The 17791-nt window shown below is 36.3% G+C and overlaps 3 protein-coding genes across 21 annotated transcripts; all 3 read right to left on the bottom strand.

The window, feature by feature from the left end:
• Window positions 1–492: 492 nt before the first annotated feature.
• On the bottom strand, window positions 493–5304 carry LOC112292901 (pantothenate kinase 2). The gene is made up of 4 exons (XM_024541877.3): window positions 5007–5304; window positions 2239–4009; window positions 1461–2101; window positions 493–1150 (listed from the first exon to the last, which is right to left on the bottom strand). Exons 2-4 carry the CDS (start codon window positions 3957–3959, stop codon window positions 855–857), a joined length of 2658 nt encoding a protein of 885 aa, XP_024397645.1. The 5' UTR covers window positions 3960–4009; window positions 5007–5304; the 3' UTR covers window positions 493–854.
• A 2851-nt stretch (window positions 5305–8155) lies between these two features.
• On the bottom strand, window positions 8156–10347 carry LOC112292708 (uncharacterized). Of its 12 annotated transcripts, none has more exons than XM_090256416.1 (4): window positions 9812–10347; window positions 9582–9651; window positions 9281–9441; window positions 8156–8914 (listed from the first exon to the last, which is right to left on the bottom strand). In XM_090256416.1, exon 1 carries the CDS (start codon window positions 10330–10332, stop codon window positions 10012–10014), a length of 321 nt encoding a protein of 106 aa, XP_090112542.1. In that variant the 5' UTR covers window positions 10333–10347; the 3' UTR covers window positions 8156–8914; window positions 9281–9441; window positions 9582–9651; window positions 9812–10011. The 12 variants fall into 12 exon arrangements, with proteins under 12 accessions (XP_090112542.1, XP_090112543.1, XP_024397233.2 ...); XM_090256417.1 differs by having other exon boundaries at window positions 8156–8911; XM_024541465.3 differs by having other exon boundaries at window positions 9582–9638.
• Window positions 10348–15297: 4950 nt separating this feature from the next.
• Window positions 15298–17345, bottom strand: LOC112292655 (uncharacterized). Of its 8 annotated transcripts, none has more exons than XM_024541365.3 (5): window positions 17154–17345; window positions 16458–16704; window positions 16159–16280; window positions 15802–15957; window positions 15298–15513 (listed from the first exon to the last, which is right to left on the bottom strand). In XM_024541365.3, the coding sequence occupies exons 2-4, from the start codon at window positions 16635–16637 to the stop codon at window positions 15822–15824; spliced, it is 438 nt and encodes a 145-aa protein (XP_024397133.1). In that variant the 5' UTR covers window positions 16638–16704; window positions 17154–17345; the 3' UTR covers window positions 15298–15513; window positions 15802–15821. The 8 variants fall into 8 exon arrangements, with proteins under 8 accessions (XP_024397133.1, XP_024397131.1, XP_090112541.1 ...); XM_024541363.3 differs by having other exon boundaries at window positions 16458–16699; XM_090256415.1 differs by having other exon boundaries at window positions 17247–17345.
• Window positions 17346–17791: the final 446 nt, after the last annotated feature.

Here is a 17791-nt window from a genome sequence, read left to right as displayed (position 1 = left end):
TAAGTTATAGAATTGAACTTATTTTTTAAATTTCATTTCTTGGACCACAAGAATTACAATAGTTCTTATTTATTAAGTATTATTAATGTAACGAGATTATTTGTGGCTTGAAATTTTTTGAGTCTATATGATTTTTTAGAAAATAGTAATTAGGATAAAAAAGTTAGGATAAACCTTTTGATTTTTAAAACAAATTCCATAGACCCAAGGTACTTGTAATTATTTGCATCACGAATGTATTTACAACACCTACACCATTTATATCAATAAAATTTCTGTACCTTTCTTATGCAGAATCAGCCAGAAAATAATTTAAAGGAAGAAATAAATATATATTTTAAAACTAAAAACAAAAAGAATTATGGTTCAAAAACACTAAAAAAAGGGTTAATAGGCACTTTCAAATGTTCAAGAACGCTGGCAATAGCCAGCAACTCATCAAGATCCTGAATCCAAAGAAAACTTAAACTCGAGAATTAGATCCAAAAACTATTTTAGGCCAAAATCGCTTTCCTTGAATTAGGAAACATATTTTTTATATACGCGTGGCTTTGCTCGGAAGTGGTAGTTTAAAATCACGGCATGGAATATGCGCTGATGTTCCATCACCGACTAAATAAAGGCTGGCCGCTATCAAGAATGTATCACAAGCCACGCTACAGCAAATATAATCAATCAAAGATTAGTTCAGTTTGCTTTTGTACAGAATCATCAACCACCTGCCAGCTGCTAATCGGAGCAAACCAACACAAAGTCCTATTGCAGATTATTAGGCACTTTCTCGGCGCCTCAATAAGCATTGACATACTTAAGGAAAGAACGGGAGGCTGTGTCAATATTAGCCTAGCCATAATTTAAAAACGCTCTTTAGGCTCAAATCTGCATACACAATCATAGATGGAACCGCTGATGATTTGCTGTGCCAACCGTTGGTTCTTAACCATCGCCAGCTTCAAAACATCACACTTAAACTTGGCATTAAAATTCGTATGTAGTGCACGACCCATACCCTCCAACACAACCAGGTCCGTGTCCTCGGCCAAGGAAGCCAGCTCTGAGCTGACCTGTCGAAAATCAATGCACGGGCTACCACAGCCATTTTCGACCACAGTTAAAAAGGGAACTGCAGCCAGATCCTTCTCTGTCAAACCTGCCATCATTATCGTCAAGTTTAATTGGTGGTTCAAACTCACGAAACAATTCAGGACATACACTTGTGACATTGGGAGTCGACGAAATAGCTAGCATTGTTAAGCCTCAAGTACTTTATCCCTCAAATTCCAGATGCGTTTGATTGCCATACTCCCAACCGAACTTAGGGAAAGGCGAACCATCCGAATAGAATGTCATATATGCCCAAAATAAAAAAAAAGGGAGAAGAGTTTGATGGCTGTGCCCAGCCTTAAAGTGACTATTCACATCTTGAAGCAAATCATCAAACTATCAGGGTTAGAACTGACCGTCATCAAGCACGTCCACTAGAAGCCCACCAGCAGTAGCAGCTCTTCGTAAGATTTCACAGTGCTTAGCTGCAGCTACCACAATGCTCGGCAGCTCAACGGCTGTAACATCATTGATTGCAGGAAGAGAATTTGCCACCAGCACAACCTCCGTCCCTCTCCTGAGAAGCTCCCGGGCTAATGGAATCATCCCAAGGACAATATCGGCTCCTGAGTTGTCAACAAACAAGAGTGCACGTTTATGGGGTTTCAGTGGGACTCCTGTATCATTGTCAACAATCATCCTTCGACTAAAAGAATCAAAATCATCCACTCGCCATGGCCTTTTCATCTTATTTCGGCTCATTCTATATATTTCAAGAATAGTCCCGCTGCGATAGAGTTCTACGCATGCACGAGAACCCCAGTCGAAAATATTTGCAGCTAAAACGCCTTCAATCAGCGCTAGAAGCCTTGCAGAGGGTGCAAGACTATCAAGCTCCGCTAACAGATCTGGTAGCACGACCATTGAAGCTTCGTTTTCTCGTTGTTTGATGGCCAAATAGACGTCTTCGAAATGAAATTCGCGTAGACATTCTTCTCGCATCTCTAAGAGATTGGCTAACCCTAGTTGTCCATACGCTGCTGGTTCTTCCCGCAACCTGGAGATGCAGAAGGTTTAACATCAGTTATAGTGCACAAGAAACATGGAGATATAGTGCACCACTCATCATAGTAAAGCTAGTGAAAACTAGAGAGGCAGAAATAACAATGAAAGAGTCAGTTGATTCTTTCCAACCTGGCTAAATGAGCCTTAAACGCACGAGCAAAGGCATCGCCTCGCCTTTTTGCATCCGAAGTGCCACCTTCGCTTGCCACAGCCTTCTCGACAAGATCAGGAAGATTGCTGGCAAGAACCTTAAGCCAATACTCACGCTCTGACTGATCACTTAAATCAATGGTATTCGGTTCATAGCTCTGGATATCAGCTAGAAGAGGAAAAGGCTCAAGAGATGGTACAAGATGAAGGACTCCAACATTCAGAGCCGCGCTTGCATCTGAACGAAGGGAGACTGAACGCCCAAGAGCCGCAAGAGGTCGCTCAAATCCTCCAAGTCCCGTCGTTCCGGGGAATGTTGTTGGGACCGGAGCAGTAATTTCATTCCCTTTACTTACAAACTTGTCCATCCACGTGATTTTTCCATTGAGATCACGAATTGGAGGTCCATAAATCTCCCCTTTTGCATATGGAGCTCCCATCGGAAACCTTTCAACACACTGGTGAGCAGTTAGATTAGATAATCCGTGCTTGTCATAACTCAGAAACGCCCCAAGTGCGCCTAAAAAGCCCTCATGTCGCAGAAACATGGCTTGAGCTTCGCCTTTGGACCAATATCGTATAGCAAATGACATGGTATCCATCGTATATGCGTGTCCTCTGATGAAGAAGCCACCGAAAAAGATGCGCTTCAATCCATACCGCAGAGCATTCAAGTATGCAACCTGCCCAATGTTGTATGAAATCATCCGCAGAAGCGATAGCGCAATATCCTCCCTCCTATATTCAGATAAGTCTTTGTCTTGGGCAATCACCTTCCCAAAACTTGATGCTATAGTGGACGCTGACAAGCCAATCTTCGAGTAATCAAGGCCACCGTAAATATCCCCAACCAGCATGTCAATTGCGCTGTTGTCACCACCCTGGCTGAGTTCCAAAATCTCGTCAAAGTTCTTGCACTTAGTAAGCAACCGACCAAGACCCCAAAATGTACCACCACCGACGTTCGTTCCACTGACCCTTTCGTACTGCCCGTCACCATCCACTTTGATCATACTCACGCCAGACCCAATATTCACCAACAAGTATGGATACAAATCATTATGATCAATTTGTACAAACTTCTTTTCCCCTTCGAGGTGAGTAAAAGCCTCGTCCCTTATCGCCCGCAACAAAAAATTTGCACCTGCTACCAAGCATCCCATCTCATCCTCCTTGTCGATGGTAACCCCTAGCCGCTCCTTAAATACGTCCGCAAACTTAAACGCTCCGCCTCCTGTAGCCTTGATAACACCACCTTTTGCATCCCTCTTATCACACAAATGAAGCTGCTTCGAAAGAATGAAGTCCAAACAATCGTTTACCTTACTAGTCTCAAATTTCACAAAATGTAACCTCCCTCCAAGGATCGGAAAACCCCCATACCGTCGCAACCCGGCCTCAAACCCGCCCCTCTTCAAGTGATCCAATTTCCTAATGGGCGACAGTGCCCTGTTCCCAGAATTCGTTGCCTCTCGATCTGCGCGACGGGAGAAATACACAACTTTGATCAAAGATCCCCCCAAATCAACCGCAAAATGCGAAATCTCCTCGGTTTGATTTGGAAGCAGAATGCTAGGATTCCTGTCCTCGTGGGAACCCTGAATGGCAGCCCCGCGAAGGTCAAGCACCGGCCTCACAGGTAGATTTCTTGAACCAACAGGATCCTCACCGTTGTCTGGTGGTGGATTACTGCTAGCCATGGCAGTGATTTGGCGCCTAGTCTCAAACTTAGTGAAAGCCGGTTATAACTCTGGACATCAGCGCTTCGTATCAATATTGTAGCACCAGAATCATCAGACGTTGACACAACATTCTCATCTTACAAGATTTCAATAATATGACCAAGAAGTTTGAAAAGACGGTGCCATTACTGAAGAAAAAAATCTACTGCAAATCTACAAGCTCTTTACAATTAAGTGGCTAGCAAATGCCCAAGCAATCCAGCTCAAGAGATGCAGTGCCAAATTCATCGTGTACACCAGCATTCAACTTGAACCAAAAATTTGTGTATTTCACATATCCTTAAAATATCACATAGTCTACACCGAAATGACAATCCAACAGAATGATCTTCCGCATGACAGCATGAAATCCTCAACGGCAAAAGTAATGAATAAACTTTATCCAATGAATACGTGCAACTAAAGTGATATTTGAACACCTCTCAGTCAGCAACGATCGTTCTGCATATATCAATATTCATTTCAGAGACCTAGGATACGTGGAAGGGAATGCTTTCTACAGCTCCACAACAAAATTAATCACTCTTTTAACCAACGGTTTCAATAGTTTCAGCATACAAAACTTCGCATGGCAGCACGACACTGCTAGCAGCGTCAAAATATTTTAGAGACCATCGAAAGGTAAAATTCATTTATATTTTACTGCTTCAAAAAAAAATCACTCTACAGTTTTCCGGTAGGGTTTGAAAGGCTTTGTACGGCTCACTGTACATTCGCTTCAACGCTCAAGATATACCTGCTTTACTTAGACGGTACACAATGCGTTCCGATTCCAGCTGCAAACACTTCAAATTTATAGTCCTATCTCAACTCGTCTAGATCATTAAAAAAAAAAAAAAAAAAAAAAAAAAAAGTAGCAATCCCTCCAAATCAGATTGTAGAGGCGAAAGTGATCACAAACAAATATCACAGTAATAAATTACTTAACAAACAATTACTCCAACCAAAAAAAATCAACTTCAAAATCAGCACAAAAAAGAGGTAAGGACCGAATTAGAGACTTACAAAAAACTCTCCCTGCCCGGTTCAAAAGACAGACTCGCTCCCTCCCCTCAAGAGCAACACCAAGCAATCATCGATTCACTGCAGCTTCGCACCTATTGTCAGGTTCTCGTGTTACCGAAACCAAAGCACAAACACCGAAAATCCGAAACTATGAGAAACGCCCTCTAGAATTAGACAAGACGACCAAGCCATGACATGACCAGGAGCCCGCGATCTCGGAATTGGTCTGACAAGTGAAGAAGGCGACCCTGAGCTCGTGAAGAGCAGACATATGAGGCCCGAGAAAATAAATGATGGGGAAGAAGAAGAAGAAGAATGTCGAACTCTTCTATTTCTCCTCATCTTCATCCACCATTTGGATGAGTTAATGTTCTCATTTATTTATCGTTCATCCCGTACTTCCTTGACTTGGACTGTTTTGGGGCGGGATTATTGATTGGGGGACATTTTCTGTTGACGGGTTTGAGTGGCGACGAATGAGAACTCCCCCTTGCTTTGGAGGGATGAATGAATGGATGATTTGATGGATGATTAGTTGGGTTTGCAAACGGATGAGAAAAATATTTTTTTGTCTAATGAAAGGAGAAGTATTGTAGAATATTTATTTTTTTAGGGGCTACTTGTTCTTTGCATGTATGTGTATATGAAAGTAAGCACAAATAGTATCAATCTATGATTTTTTTGATCAGTATTCCTAAGAGTAAAATTGAAAGACACAAATAAAATCAAATCAAATCAAATAAACATATTGTATAGTTTTGCTCAACAATATTTGTACATTTTTACAATTATATTATTTTGAAACTATTTTTATCAATGAAAGTAAGGATAAAGATGCAATTTATATTGTATCATTACTTTATTTTGTTATTTAATGATATAATATAATATAAAAGTAAGGATAAGGATCTTATTACATTATCAAAAAAAAAAAAAAAAAAAAAAAAACATGTCACAAATTTACTCTGTGCCAAAGTTTATTTCACATAGAGGGTTCAACCAAATTAAAATCCAATTTGTGAAATCTTGTAATTTTAGTACAAGACAACCTCAGATGGATTGTAGTGCACCAAAGAGGTTAACAATTCAAGTTCTAATCACATAGTCTCTTCTCACAAAATCCCAATAAGAATAGGACATATTTTGTAATTCTTTTTAAATAAATGTTCTCCATGAATAGACATCTAAAAACATATGTCCATGACAAAAAGCATACAGCAACCCCACCAATTATCTACATGATTGTTTGCCCCTTTGAATATTAACTCCTAAACATTAGCTAATTGTGCAAAATGTCTAATAATCATAATATATGTGTGCATTTATTTCTTTGTAAACCCTGAGCAACATCAAGGTACCAAAAGTCCTAATGGATGAACATCTTAGAAAAAAACAGTACAAATAAATCATAGAAGTCATATCAAGCCATAAAACCTATGCCTTGCTTGACAAAAACAATTGACACAAGCACTGAGTAAGTGAGCAAGTGAATGTGTATGTATGTATGTAAATATATATATATATATATATATATATCCCTCAAATAATTTTAAAAAAAGTATTGAAAAAACCATTCAACATTCCAAAACTCATGCTGAACTTCTACTTCAATTGAACCACAATTTTTAATCAACTCTGGTTGGAACAAAAGAATTCCTTTGATGCCAATAAATGAAGTAAAATTTGGAACTTTGTGAAGAAGAGGGAGTAAGTTCTTGGGTCAGATTGTCAACCTTTGGAAAGCAACTGTCTGGATCTTCATGTTGACCCAGAGAATCAACTAGAAAGTTCTCCTTCGACGGCTACATATCCTACAGATTTCTCACTAATAATAATTCCTGCTTAGTACCAGACGCAGATCACACGAAAATTGTTCGACAACAATTTCAATGGTGTTTCTATTTAGCCTTCAAGGAAGAGCATTATTCTCGCACACCCTTGTGTTGAAAAAGCACTAAGAATTCTTCACTTGCACATAAGATATCGAAGTCTGAGAATAGAGGCGGATCAAAATCAGCATGCCTAAAAAATCACATCAGTATTCTACTATAATCACGAGTACCTGCCCTCTCTTCACGTTGCCATTGGAATCAAATCATGTGATGTTGAATTTGATCTTCATTAAGGTCAAATTCTCTTTCAACACCTATCCTGTAGAACCAGAAAGCACCCCATGCAAAGGTTATATTGTAGATAATAGGGTACATAAGCAAGCACTACATCGTAAGTGAGACATTCTCAAGTGACTGTATCCCGTAGGTTGGCTAGTAACGTGACGTTGAAGTTCCAGATTTTGATGATCAAATCTGATGTTAAAGTTCCTCTGAGGACCTTAAAACCCCCGCAGGTTCCAATATCGTCAGTAAATCAAACAATGCTGCAGAGACAACCTCCGCACTGACAGTGACTCAAATAAATGCGTGGAATAGTAAATATAATTGGTATAACCAGCGAGCTAAATAAATAAATAAAGAGATAAATAAATCGAACAACCTCGATACATACTGATGCACCTGCAGATTGCGACGAATGCTTATGATCAGCACTAATAGTATCTTTAACACAACTTCAACAGCAAAGCCTTGGTCCAATCATAGACACAATCTATCATTTAGACATATCATCACTCCACGTGAATGCTTAATAGGAAACCACCACGGCTCTGCAGGGCAGTGCTGACGAACCAAGTTGTAAGGAAGCCACCAGCTGGATCTCGAAAATCTCAGGCCTTGAGACCTGTCCACATGAATGTCCGATAAAAGTATGCATCCAATTAACACTCCGCCCTGCACCTTTCCATAAGTCGTCTACTAAGCTGCCGGTAGACCATTCTAATCACGACGGATACAGTGGCGTCGGGAGGATTGTCGCCGTAGAAGAATCCTGGTTTTTTTTTGCTTCGCACTAAAGTCTATCCTTCCGTCAATAAGTCCACTCGCCTGAATCAACCCCAAGTTAGCGCTGAATATGGACTACTTGCAAGAGCACAATAACACTCATGACTGATGAACTGATTGTAGCGCATCTTGTCAAATGGATAAGCCACCTGTAACCTAGGTGGGTACACCTAAAAATATGAAAACACCAATAATAACAAAACTGCGAATTGATAAGAGCTGGAACGATTTAGTTTGGAAGCTTGAGAGCACTAACGGAAAGCACAAGGCCTGGAACGCTCTTTATTGCAATTATGAACCATGAAACACCAAAGACAGCGAGTTCACGAATCTATGTTCCAGGCGTGGATGATACATCTCGCAACAACATGAATAACAGAGCAACTAATTGGGCAAGCCTGCTAGGAGACTTCTTGCTACACACAGAAGGTTGACCCAGTACTGGACCGCCCTTCTAAAGGATGGCAAAGAAAGCGCCACCACGGTAGAAAACAGAACACAACTTCTGATTCCGATGTCTGAATCTGACTGTCCACCATGGAACCAAGTACAATGACAAACAACTCTGCCATGTCTGTACAAACAAAGTAAGTCTTCAATGAAGAAGAAATTGGTTATGAAACCTGAATCATGGGCCTTTTCCCTAGCCACTTTATCTCACGATCCATTCGACCAGTCAGCATCAAGAAAAACATTTTATAGTCGCAAATCAAGGACCATATTGGATGACCGAAAGAGGCTGGTGTATTCCCTTCAATGAAGAAATGGCTGTACCAGGCAAGCCCGTACCCAAACATAGGAGCGAAGAACAGGAGCCACCATTTTATTACAATTCCAGCTATCAAAAACAGAGTCGCGCAACCGGTTGCACAGAAATGCCATCTCCGTGTCGATGCATTTGAATGTTGGTTGACATAAAAGGGCCAAAATTCTTCAAAATTCCTGAAGTGCATTTTTATCGACACTCCGTTATCACAAGGTCACAAAGTTGCCGGTTCTAATGAGTCCCTGCTGGAAGATTCAATGTACGCAAAGAAGCGTCATGTCAATTTTTCTTCCTTACTGTAGGTAAAACACGATGGAACTATCAATGTGCAGTCCTGAACTTCATCGCTCTAAAGTAGAGTGCTAAATCAATGAAAACCTAACTGTTCGTCTCAAAGTCACACACGCAACTGCAAATGATGCGCTAGGGCCGTGAATTCAAAAACAATTGATTGAGTCAGGTTCATTACAAATATTGATCGTAGTTGCTAAAAAGGCGGATTGCAACTAACATCAGAGTACTCCCTGAAGACGTAAATTGTGCTAAAAGTAGCACGGATTGCGAGGATATAACCGAGAAACAGAGATAAACTGAAATCAAAGTAGCCTTACATGCAGACCAGATATTATAGAATTGACGCAACCGGAGCAGAAAAAACGAGCTTAGAATTTCCTTAAGGAGCTATTGGAGACCCTAAGTTGCAATGTCAATCTCGAAAACGTCCGCTACAGCAAGTGGGTGACGCTCACAAACCGCAAGTACACGATTTTATCTACACCAGTACACGAGTTGACACATCAGGCACTCAAAAATAAAATAAAATAAAATAAAAAAGAGGGAATGAACAGATGAAGAAGAAGCCATAGTAGAGGGAAATTGGACGGCACCGTCCCAATGTTTAGGGCTCCACACCTGCTTAATTCACACGCCACTTTCTGCACTCCACCCGCGACGTCAGCTTTACGATGCCTGCGACTCAAGCCTGGATGTCACGAAGGTGGTTCCAGCTGTGAAACATTAAATTCGGAACCAAGGGTGTGTAGCCACTGCGACAACACTTCAACAAAGCCATAGCCATAAACCTAACACGCGAACCCATTGCCACACACCAATTCATCGCAAGAACCCAAGAGCCAGCATACCCAAATTACGCGCGTGATCGCGAACCCAACGTCAGAACCCCACAATCCATTCAAAACACTCCCTCCGGATTGGATTCCGTCCCCCAAATTGGCTGTTCACAACGACCATCCAACTAGTGCTCACGACCTTCCTGCAAACGAATGCCACCGAGGGGGGAACAAAAGCGAAGCAAATCTCCGGTAGGCCAGCGTCTACAACATTACAACCAATCGGGCACAATAGAAGAGCAAGGAAAGGGGAATCTGCGGGATGGATCCTCGGAGGAAGAGGATCCTGACAAAGGAGGGAGGGGAATCGAGGTGGGAAATGGTCGCTTTTTCGGCGACGGCCATCTCTCCCGTGGCGCATTAGCATAGCAGTAACAGCAATCGTGGGGCGGGGCCTTTCGATCCGCAGCTAGTTCACGGTGCACAATGGCAGGCAGTGCCTGTGACGAGGAGTGAGCGGCGAGTGCTGTCCATTCGAGCACCGCATGGCACCGGGATTCCGCACCTGGTCGTGCAAAACCAGCTCCATCCATCCCTAAATTTAGCCAAATTGGCATTTTTAGGGATGCATTGACAATGTCATGCAATGCTAAAATTTGTACAAGTTGAATATCTTCTATTTCTCAAAGATATACATAGAATATCTTCTCTTCTCTGTAATGCAAAGTGATAAACCCTTTTTTATGTTTTTAGATATGAATTAATACCTACAAATTACATAAACTTTTATGGTGTCACAAAGTTCTTAAATTGTTTTCAATAAAGTAGAACAAATAATAGTGTTACGTTAAACACAGGATTAAAGGAATTTAGTAAAGTTAAGATATCACATTACAAATGATAATTCTATTATTAGCCATATTCTTGTACAATATAGCTAAGTTATTAGATGCATTTACTTCAAGATGTCTTGACAAATTATAAATGAAGTCTTTTATGCATACAATTCAAAATCTTGTTTATTACAAATTATATATTTTTATACCTAAAAATATGTCATTTATTAGGTTTTATAATATTGAAAGTTAAAATAGATGGCTTTTAAAATGATTCTATCACAATTATTTATTTATTAAGTAGCCCATAAACTACCATTATTTGCTTCTATATATATATATATATATATATATATATATTAGGTATTTTTTAATATTCCTAACTTAAAAATCTTAAAGGCTTCAATTAGCAAGTCATATCATTCCTTTTGAACATGATTATATGCTACTACAACATCACTCTATCATTTAACAATTTGTGAATTGTCAATCTTTTGTTTTTATCAATTATTATTTTAGCTTCATATAAAACATGTCCATTCTTTGATTTTTTGATTTTGCTTTTAAAACTCTTAGATCAATGTTAAAATCAAAATATCAGTATAAGAAGCTTACTCAGAATGTAAACACCCTTTATTTAGATAAATTTGCAAACCTCTTATATATATCAAGATGATATATGAAGATAGGAGTAAGTTTTAAATTATATGATCTAAATCACACAATTAAACTTAGCTTTAGTAATCTATAAAATATGAATTGATAATTCATATTCAAACTTCCAAAAGGTACTTGTAGTCCAAAGGTTGTGGTTATGGAAGTAATGTCTAATATAGAACAAGATAATAAGCATAATTTAAAGTCTTACAAGTGTGTGAGATCCAAGCAAGAGCAAATCCAAATCAATAGTAGATTGCAACAAAGAATATGAATATAGCTAATACAATGATTCAACTAGTAGAATAAGATAGTAATCAAAGCGAGTTAATTACTATAAATAAAAACAAAGTAAGGTAAAGTCCATGTACTTTACTTTGTTTTAATATATATATATATATATATATATATATATAGATGTAAATTCATAAGTGTCAAACCTTGTTATTGACTTGATTTAATATAATATTAATAATTTATCTATAAGTTTGTAATGTAAAAAACAAAAAAAAAAGATTACACTTTTTTCTTTTGTTAAAATCTATAATTTTTTTAAAAATAAGCTTTATAAGCTCTTTATTCTTTTAATAGTCTATCTTTATAAAATTAGTAGAAAAAAAAGTAAAAAACAAGTCCAAAGTACTAATAATAATAATAATAAGAAAAATTAATTTACATAGATATCACATCTTTGAATTAAATTTGTAGTGTCTAAAATATTCTACATATTTTTTATATTAAATACATAACATACTTGATTTAAATTGACATCTTTTAAAAGAAGTTAATTCCAATTTATAGATAACACCACATATTTATAATCCTTTATGATAGTGTATTAGTCATTATGGTTATATTTTTATTAGCTTTAAAACATGTTTTATTGTATAATTTAGTTACTTCTATCTTTAGTTTAATATTTTATACTTGGATATTTTCTATTAATTCTATGTAATTCTAATTAAATAAAAATTATTTAAAATACTAAACTAGATAAAGAAATAAAATTACAAAAAACTAACATTTGAAAGAAATGACTTACATGAATTTTCATAATTATAGTTAATCAAATTTTAACTTTACAAAGTGATAAAATTCATTCATATTTTATAACCTTATGTTATATAAATAGATCTTATTTCTTAGATATTAATTTTCTTAACATTTATCTCTTTTAAATTACATGAAAAAATAATTGACGATTTAAGCAAACTTGCCTCTACTTGGATACATAAAGTGACTTTTAGAAATGATTACTTAAAACCAAATTAAAATTCTTTTAAATGCGCAAGTAAGATTCCAACAGAACATACCAAAATAAGACACTAATATTGTATTCTCATATATATTATATCTAAGGCTTTTACTTTAATGTATATAATTTTTATTATTAACAAATACCATAATAGATTGCATAATCCATTCAAAAAAATTTGCTAAAAGAAAAGAGTATATATATATATATATATATATATATAGATATATAAAAAATATTTTATCAAAAATTATAATTTCTACAAGTATTTTAAAAATCTTATTAGCTAATTTTATATGTTACATATATATTTTTAATATTTATGAATTTTTTTATTATTGAATATATATATATATATATATATATATGTATAAAGCTTTACAATGTCTATTAGAACAATTATCTACTCTATTTTGCTTATAAAAAAAACACGTTTTTAACTTGAATTTTATTCCAATCTTAAATCTTTATAATTGTAACTAAATTCATTTTACCTATGATTTTGCATTAAAAAATAAGACATTGCAATGCTGGATATGCTCTATGTCAGAAAAACTCTTTAATTTATTTTATTATTCTAATTCTATTGTTAATAAAGTTAAAACTTTTGTATCAAAGTTTCTTTTACATCTAAGAAAATAACTAATATACCAACAACTTGTATTAGGAATTATCCTTTTTCTATCCAGATTATTTTGAATTTTTTAAAATATATGCATTTTAAGATAGACTAATTATTTTGAAGAATATTTTTTAAAAAAATTAAAAGTTTAAAATATAAAATAATCATAAATTGCAATTCTTTGTGTAGATTCTATAATATGTTTTAAGGTCCTTCAAGTAGAAGTTAACGTTAAAAATATCAGTAGAAGTAGTTTTATTCAAGCCTTGCATTTATAATTTTAGAATATATTGTATAGTTCCCCAGGCTAAAATTGGACTTTAGTATATTTCTTTGAAGTAGTATTTTACATAGTTCATATTTTATATATCAACTTTAGAAACTTTTAACCATTTAATTTAATTTAACTTAATTTATTTTTATCACTTGATTTTTATTATATGCTTAATCCAATATTGAGAGAAATACATTGAATTAGTTTTAGTTTTTTGACAAAACATGTTCTTATTTTTTATTTGAATTAATTTGTTTTAGTATTATTAATTTTTCTAATTACAATTTAAATACTATTACAATGAAAAGTAATTTAAAGCTGTATGTTTTTAATGTTATAAAGTCAAGTACTTTGTTTATAGAAACGTTTCATATAAATTGTCTTATTTTCTGAAAATGACTAAAGAACTTTTAACTAAGTTAGAAATGTTAAAGATAATTTCTCTAGGATAGTAATCATAAGTGATATACTACAAAAACTGTATAGTACAACATTTTTGCTTAATAAAGATAACAATGGTTGTTTTATAAAATTTTATAAATCACAAGTTAAAAATTGACAAATATGAATATTTTGTAAGCCATCAAGACTATTACTATTTTTATGTGAGTAATAATTATCTCTTGATAAATAATATATCGACATCAATTTCTGTTCAAAAATAAAAATAAAATTGCATGATTTCTACTAATTTATTTAGTTATGACATTAAAAGTTAATTAATTGGTCCAAATTTTATATACATCTTGCCCATAGTGTTGCAAATTTCTATATAATAATACCAAAATATTGCATACAAATTATAAAAACCATATGTAAATTTTAGTTACTTTTATTATTATTAAAATTAGAATAAACATTGATTAATTTTCTATTCTCCCTCTTTTTCTTTACTAAACTCAGCTTGTCATTATTTTATACAATCTTTTATATTCTTGTTGTATTTTGTGTTTAAAAAAATATATCAATTGATATTTATTAAAAAATGTACTTAAATACTGATGCTAGTATAATAATTTAATTTTGATATACATTGCTATTATTTTGATAAAAAATGATTATTCACTTCTAAATTGGGCATTAAAAGTAAAAAGTTAGCATTAATATTTATCCAAATGAGGGATTTAGATAGGAATAAATTTTCCAATCTCTTCATAGAACTTAGCAGCTCATTGGCCAAACAAATTAAAAGTAGCTTAATTAGAAGTAGCATAAGGTAAAGAAAACATCAAAAAAAATGCATTGTTTTAAAATATTGTAACTTGGATTGACAAGTCTAAGAAAAAACAACTTGGTATTGACACCACTACTTAAATTAGAATTATAAACTTTATAAATACAAATGTCCACATATATTACATGTTGAGTCGTTTAAAGGCATAATTTTAAAATAAAACATAAGATTGTTAATAAAAAATAAGACTTTATTACCTACTACCTACTATCTACTTGTTCACTATTTTAAAGTTTAAAAACAACTTGAGATCAACAAATTAGGAACACAATTGTCTATAAAGATCCAATTTCTTTTATATAATAATTCATAGGATGTTTTTATTCCTATTTGGATGTTGTTTTGTAAAAAGTACTATTGATACTATGTTTAGAACTCTTTTCACATTACAATCTTCTAAACTAATTTTTTAAGACAAAAACCACATTATTTCTCCATCTTCTAATACGTTTAATTACATCCAAGATCCAAACAATATTTGAATCCTTTCTTTAAAATAGCAATAGCTTGTACTTTGAATTAAACGCCTCTGTCTCAATCTTCTATTCAATGAAACAATTTGCCACAAGATGACACATTAGCTTGGGATGTTATTGGGAGAGAGGAAGGGTACAAGATTCCACAAACCAAATTCGCCCACAAAACGGTTTTGCAGTTGATCATTCACGACACAAATTCCATGGAGTAAAGACCTCTGTATTTACTAACCAGCAAGGGCTAAACAAGAGTTTTTAATGGAACAACAATCCGAATAACACTGACTTATTGTGCTTCGCCCGGCTCAGTATTGTATGCGTATTTAAGAACAACACAGCTTCCATCTCACAGATAAAATGCTGCGTGGAATTTGGAGATGCACAGAATCCTGATGTAGAATCCGGTTGAAGTTCTCTCATCTGTACCATCACACATCCAAGTTGCTGAAGATATTCCTATTTTCCTTGCCCTGGTATTTTCTAAACTTGACTTGTGAGGGTTCTTTCCCCAATGAACACTCAATTGCTGAAGTTTCTGAATTCTAAATTAGTCCGGATGACAGCCTGATCACGGAAGTTGGTGACAAAGAACTTCGTCCAGGAGTCACTCCTGACTATGTGAGTTGTGACTGAGAGAGAGTTTTCAGTAGAAACTTACAGAAAAAAACAAAAAAAAATACCCAAAAAATCAAAACATGATTGTACAACCTGGAGCAGATTAACAGGGTTTAAAGCTCGGAGGAGTTGAAACTGGCTTCCGCGGTGCCTTCACGAATGGACTCCTCCATCTTTGCACCTGATGCCTTGAAGCCTATTGTTTCACCTTCTCCTCTGGCTGTGGGAGGACGTGCAGTTATCCTCTTTCTGCAAGCGTGACACAACAAGAAATCGATCTTTCAGCTTCCATTTCCTGGCAGTGAAGAATGAAGTTACCTCTTGGCAGAAAGAGTTTGTGATTCGGACAGGGACGAGGGAGTTTAACAAGACCATTGTTGAGATAATTTGCAAAATGCGTCTCGGGATTGTTGCATTTTCTGTGGCAGAATGTTACAAGAGACAACTGACCTCATGGTGTAGCCCTTCTCTGGCTCAGGAATGAAGTGGGGGCCCTCGTCCCAGCCCTCGCATGTGATCTCTCCATCTTCGTTAACGTAGCACACAATTCCATTAGACTCATCCTTGAACACCTGATCAGAGTACAAAAGGGTTAGTGAGATTTTTTTTTTGAAAGAGCTGATCTCTCTCGTTCTCTCTCTTCTACCATCATCTAGCCGAATCAATCAATGTAGTGGGAGGAAAGTGCATAAGCGTGATGTTCAGAAAGAAATTCAGGCTTAAGATAAGTTCTGTTCATGTAAACTTGCTCTGGGAGGTTTCGATGTGAATTCTTCATCATGAGACGCCCGAAGATGTTCATTTCTGCCTGCACTAGCCCGGCAGTTCAAGGAAGGTCGACATTGAGAAGGAGAGCTTTTGACGATGGATTTGGAAGTAAGGAGAATCGGTGATGAATACTGTGGCAGGCACCGTTGCAACAACGCCATTCTCTCAAGGTTTTAAGCAGTCGGTGAGAAGCTCAAATGACTTGACCTCGATTCAGTTACACCTGCGCTGGAGAAATCACATGTGTCACACAACAGCAAAATTCCTGACCGCAGGAAACTCTTTGAAACTCTGCCTTATTCTACGAAACTGAGAGATTTACTCGGAAGTCGATTGATCATAACGGCACTCATGAATCTAATCTCTTGCAGTTCCTTTGAACTACTCTACATCACCCAATTCGCTCGTTCTGCGTGTGTAATCGGAGAAATCTATCAACCGCCCTGTCACATTAGACAAAAAATTCAGAAAAAGCTACTTTCAAAATCAAATAACCCTTCTTCCAGTCATTTGTTCTCTTAGACAACAGGGGAGCAGGAGAGCCGTCAGCGAGAATTTGTCACCATCACACAACCCATCACATCTCTGTGGCCGAATGGATTAGATCACGATCTAGAAACCTCATAAAACCAGGAGTCGGTGAGAAAGTGTCCATCAGAAAATCCACACCGACTCACCAATAATTGCCGTCAGTGCACAGGAAGTTATCAAAACGGGCAATCAGTAAACTGTAGCGACACTGTAGGTCCTGTTTCGAGGGGAAGGAAAACCTGTAGTGGATGTGCAGGGGGAGAATGAGGCAACGGACTTTTGTCTTGAGCTAGTTGCGGCGTGAGCTCGAGGAACAGTGCAAAACACTCAGAACTGCTTCACTCGAATACAAGCTCAAACAAGATCCGAAGACTTTTGTAATGACAGAAGAAACATAATCGCCGCTCGTGTATTTTTAAACTGAATCTCACACCATATATTATAATAAGGTTTCTGGAAGGGTCACCTCGAACTGGGCAGCCCAAGCCGAAGGGGCAAGCGAAGACTCAAGCAAGTAAATCCCCCCCCCCCCCCCCCCCCCTACGTCAAACATGACACCAGTTGAAGGTAGTTTTGATAAAATCTAATTCCTATTTCATCTGCATGACGTTGACTATAAACACACTCTCCCGAATAATTTGAAGCAAATGAAATCAGATAAAAGACCCATTTTGTAAAGCCTTTCACATTCACAGATTGAAGTAAGTCCTGTAAAACGTGCGATATCTGTGGGCTACTGCAACCTGTGGGTGAAACTGGGAACAATCCTTCCCATCCAAATTGA

Source organism: Physcomitrium patens, chromosome 15 (assembly GCF_059467195.1).
Source record: "Physcomitrium patens ecotype Gransden chromosome 15, ASM5946719v1, whole genome shotgun sequence".
Taxonomy (NCBI): domain Eukaryota; kingdom Viridiplantae; phylum Streptophyta; class Bryopsida; order Funariales; family Funariaceae; genus Physcomitrium; species Physcomitrium patens.
This window is presented reverse-complemented; position numbering and strand designations above follow the sequence as displayed.